At 41.6% G+C, this 5,355-nt stretch overlaps 1 protein-coding gene across 1 annotated transcript; it reads left to right on the top strand.

The window, feature by feature from the left end:
• The first annotated feature begins 253 nt into the window (after window positions 1-253).
• LOC132485949 (ubiquitin carboxyl-terminal hydrolase 1-like) lies at window positions 254-2,628 on the top strand. The gene is given in 2 exon segments (XM_060092576.1): window positions 254-394; window positions 396-2,628. Coding segments are annotated over 2 exon segments (2,346 nt in total). The 3' UTR covers window positions 2,601-2,628.
• Window positions 2,629-5,355: the final 2,727 nt, after the last annotated feature.

Genomic DNA, 5,355 nt, shown 5'->3' with positions numbered 1-5,355 from the left:
TGTCGCCCCCGCCCTCAGCCCGGTTAGACTCGTCGGCGTCACCGCCGCGGACCTCGCGCTCTGGGCCATGACCATAGTTACGGGAGAAACATTGGTGATGTCACAACCCCCAGTGATAAGGACAGCCAGGAGCAAGAAATGGTATAGCAGGAGATACGGCGCCTGGTCAAATGTTATATTCTAGATATGCTTGGTGATTACAGGGTCCCTGTATAAATGAATTCTCCTCAACTCCTTGGGATTTGAAGAGAAAATGCCCCGTGTCATACCTCGTGAAAGTAATAGGCTTTCAAGAGGTAGTCCCTCAAAAAAACCCAGACGTCCCTTGAAGTTTTTTCAGAAGAAGGAAACCAAGAGAGCCTTGGATTTCACAGATTCTCAAGGAAATGAAGAAAAAAACTTCTGAACACAGAGGATCTGAAATTGATCAAGTTATTCCTGCAGCACAGTCCTCACGTGTCAACTGTGAGAAGAGAAAAAACTTGTTACCGTTTGTGGGACTGAATAATCTCGGCAATACTTGTTATCTTAATAGTATACTTCAGGTATTATATTTTTGTCCTGGTTTTAAATCTGGAGTGAAGCACTTATTTAACAGTATTTCAAGGAAGAAAGAAGCCCTAAAAGATGAAGCCAGTCAAAAAGCTAAGGGAAATTGCAAAGGAGATTCTTCAGTAAGTTTTGAACTAATATGCAGCTTACATTCCTTGATCATTTCAGTCCAACAGCTTCAGGCTAGTTTTCTCTTACATCCAGAGAAATATACTCGTAAACTTGCTACTCAGCCAAGGCGACTACTTAACACACTCAGGAAACTCAACCCTATGTATGGAGGATATCTACAGCATGATGCACAGGAAGTATTACAGTGTATTTTGGGACACATTCAAGAAACATGCCACCTCCTAAGAAAAGGAGTAAAAAATGTGGCAGAGTTATCTACTAAGGTAGAAGAAAAACATCAGAAAGAGGAAATGAGTGGCCATAACAGCATGGAGATGGACAGTATGAGGCATTCTGAAGACTATAAAGAAAAACTGCCAAAAGTACATGGGAAAAGAAAAAGTGACACTGAACTTGGTAACATGAAGAGAAAAGTTAAAGTCTCTAAGGACCACCAGTCTTTGAAAGAAAACCAGAGACAAACCAGATCAAAAAGAAAAGCTACCGTTGATTCATCAGATATTCCTGCTAAAATAATCCCCCAGTACATTTCTGAAAATGAGAGTGCAAGACCCTCACAAAAGAAATCAAGAGTTAAAAGAAACCGGTTCAAGTCTACAGCTAAGCAACCCAGCATTATTTCTAAATCCTTTAGTCTGGGTAAAATAACAACCAACCAAGAATCCAAAGGACAATCTAAAGAAAATGAATGTGGTCTTGAAGAGGACATGGGGAAGTATGAGAATGATAATACAGCTGATGGTTGTGGACTTCAATCTCCAGGGAAGAATGTTATGCCTGTGAAGGAAGTTAAGCCCATCAACAAAGGTGCAGAGCCAATTGGTTTTGAGCTGGTGGAGAAATTATTTCAAGGTCAGCTGGTAATAAGGACTCGTTGCTTAGAATGTGAAAGTTTAACAGAAAGAAGAGAAGAGTTTCAAGACGTCATCGTACCAGTGCAAGAAGATGAGCTTTCCAAAGTAGAGGAGAGTCCTGAAAGTTCTTCAGAGCCAAAACCAGACATGAAGACCCTGAGATGGGCAATTTCCCAGTTTGCTTCAGTGGAGAGGATTGGAGGAGAAAATAAATATTTCTGTGAAAATTGCCATCATTATACTGAAGCTGAACGAAGTCTTTTGTTTGACGCAATGCCTGAAGTTCTAACTATTCATTTGAAGTGCTTTGCTGCTAGTGGCTTGGAGTTTGATTGTTATGGTGGTGGACTTTCCAAGATCAACACTCCTTTACTGATACCCCTTAAACTGTCACTAGAAGAATGGAGCACAAAGCCAACCAAGGACAGCTATGGATTATTTGCAGTTGTGATGCATAGTGGCATTACAATTAGTAGCGGGCATTATACTGCTTCTGTGAAAGTCACTGACCTTAACAGTTTAGAACTAGATGAGGAAAATTTTGTGATCGACCAAATGTGTGAAGTAGGTAAGCCAGGACCATCGAACAAGGAGGAAGCAAGGGGTGTGGTCAAAAACTATGACGATGAAGAAGTGTCGATTAGAGTCAGTGGAAATACCCAGCCAAGTAAAGTTTTGAACAAAAAAAATGTAGACACTCTTGGACTTCTCAGAGGACAAAAGACTCAAGCAGATTATGAGTTATTCAACAAAGCATCTCATCCTGATAAAGTTGCCAGTGCAGCATTTGCTGAAAATAGAAATTCTGAGACTAACAATACTAATGGGACCCATGAATCTGATAGAAACAAGGAATCCAATGACCAAACAGGCATTAACATGAGTGATTTTGAAAACAAAATTTCATATGCAGTGCAAAGCTTAAAGGGGTATGAGGGGAAGTGGTTGCTTTTTAATGATTCTCAAGTGAAAGTTACTGAAGAGAAGGACTTTTTGAATTCTCTTTCCCCTTCTACATCTCCTACATCTACTCCTTACTTGCTATTTTATAAGAAATTATAGAGTGAGTGTATTTTCCTTGTGTGTATATTAAACATTGGTAAATTGATTACATCAAAAAGTCTTTAGCTTATCTTTTGAAGCTATTGGATATTATTGGTCTCTCTAGGTTTCTATATAAATAGTGAAATCTGAGTTATTGAAAACCATGTTGATTTTTAGAATTCCTTTTCCTTAGTGGAGACTAGTGATTGATGCATTAGCTTCTGGGAACAAACTTGTATAGGTTCTTAACTGAATTATTCAAAATGGAAGCATGTAAACACTTTGAATTTACACCTATCTTTTGTGTTTGCTTTTCCAAATAAAGTGCTTGTATTTTTATCTCCCTATTTTGGAGTAATCATCTACATGATGTTTACAGGTTCTGTGGTTTTTCAGCTAAGAAGCAGAATCTCATTTCAGTACATTCACTTGTGTAAGTCGTGCAGCCAGGTCTTTGATGGGCTGTATTAGAGGCACGTGTGTGAACAGCTGTCCCATCGGTTTGCTGCAGCTGTTAAATGAAGTAATGCATGTAAAATGCTTCGTATAGTTTCTGGCATTCAGTAGCCCTCCGAAAATACTGGCTAAAGTATTACTAAGGAGAGTTCTATAACCCTGATAGCCAAGAGTCACCATGAGCTTGACTCAAGGGAAGTAAGAAAGACAGATCATTGGCTGGGGTGTTGAACCGCATGGAAGAAGACAAACGCTTTACCATAGAACTTGACGCCAAGCTTTAATAACATAGCAAAATCGGCCTGGGGAAAGAATCTGAAAGTGCACAAAACAGAGGATCACAGTGTCATTTGAAGCATGACTATGAAAAGTGCCACTGGCTGTAGTTGACAGACCAGCAGACCCCTGCACCCACTCTGCGGGACTTTGCTCTGCATTTGGCACCAGCCAAGTAGCCTCCTCTCTAAAGGGTCAGTTTTGCAAGTGCCCACCCGACTCCCATGGCCTCGCCCTGTGCTCAGAGAAGGCCATAAACTATGTTGGCCAAGTCAGCTTGTCATTTCAGGATAGAATGCATTAGGTTCTCCCCCAAACTCAATGGGTGGAAGAATCATAAAACAAGAATTCAGGGGTCCCTGAAGCTCTGCACTTGTGTCAACAGGCCTGATTTGTATCTGAGCGGGTGAGCATTTATAGCCTCTGATTTGCCACTGTGGAGCTCACAATTCCAAAAGCTGAGGCTCCTGTTCCCCACCCAGCCTCAGTTATGTTTATGTCACCAGCTTCTGAGGCGTCATCTGCTTAGTACTGCACTTTTGAACAGGACCAAGAGACCACGCTGAGCCATGAAGTCCCCACAGCTATCACTCCTATGTCCTGGCAGACACACCTACGTGACCTTACACAAGTTAGATAACCTTTCTGGGCTTAAGTTTCCTCATCTATGAAACTGAGATAACAGTAATAATAAAAGTTGTGTCATTATTAGGCAGCTAAATGGTAACGTTGGTTAAATGCTGGGCTTATTACAGGCACTTAATACAAATAAGTTTATTCTATTACATTACATTAAATACATTATATTATATTATTTCATCTCATCATATCTCATCATATCATACATCATATTATTATGATGCCATTTGGGGAAGCCTCCATTAGTGCGTCCATAACAAAAAGATGTCAAAATGACTCAAGATTAGGAAAAGCTTCTCCTCTACTGCCTCATGTTCAAGACCAATCTACAAGGAATCAATTACTGAATATTTACTGAACACTCCCCTGTGTGCTAGACACCATACCGGACTCCGTGTAGGTACGGAAATGTAAGACTCAGGGTCATCCCAGCTCTCAGCAAGCTTATTACACAGTTGAAAGTAGAAGACACATGAAACAATTAGGCCTCTGGGTGTTAATGAATTCACATAAATACAGATGCCCCAAGCTGCTGATTTGGGTCTTCATTCTTCCCGCCCTAATACTCAGGCCTCCCCAGGTATATCTGGGCATCCTCAGGTATAGTTAATATGTTCATGTCCCCCAATATTTCCATCCAAGCCAGGGGTCCAGGTCTCCTACCCACTCCTCTGGCCTCAGCTGTTTCTTTCTGGAGCTTCCCTGAGTCTAAAGCCCCTGTCATCATGGTCTGTAGCAAACAGGCGGGTGCGGGGACACAGCTGCGCTCACTGCCCTCTGTCCCAGGCCCACGCTGTCTTTAGCGTAACTTTAACTTAACGCCAAACCTTTAACTGCTGTTCCATTTCCATTTTGTGGGACCAGGTCAGGACAGAAGCCACAGGACCCTTCCTCCCTTTGCAGTTCCTTCCCCCTTACTAAGCTCCTCCTCCAACCACAAAGCCCACCCCTCATTCACGACAGCTCAGGAAAATAGACAACCACACAGATTCTGTTCTCCTATCACCACAGCAGTGACCCTGTTTGCTCCAAGCTAATAATAACTAATGATCATAATAGCAGCAGTAAATGCCATTTGCTCTAAGGTCATTTCATGTATCATCTTATTGAACTCTCACTTTAACCTGTAGAATAGATTTTATTTGTCCATTTGGTAGATGAATAAATTGAGGGTCATACAGTCAAGTAGTGGGTTCAGGGTCACACTACCTTGTATGTAAGAAGTAAGTAGTAGTTCTGGGGTTTAGTCAGGCTCACATGACTCCAGAGCTTTGAACCACCCCCACGATACTGTCTCTACGTGAGCACACCGCTGTCAAGACAAAGACAGTTGGGCATTTCAAGTATTCCTGAACCAGCTTCAGGACGCTTGACTCTTCTTGGAGCCATGGAAAGAATAGAA

This window comes from Mesoplodon densirostris, chromosome 3, assembly GCF_025265405.1.
Source record: "Mesoplodon densirostris isolate mMesDen1 chromosome 3, mMesDen1 primary haplotype, whole genome shotgun sequence".
Taxonomy (NCBI): Eukaryota; Metazoa; Chordata; class Mammalia; order Artiodactyla; family Ziphiidae; genus Mesoplodon; species Mesoplodon densirostris.
This window is presented reverse-complemented; position numbering and strand designations above follow the sequence as displayed.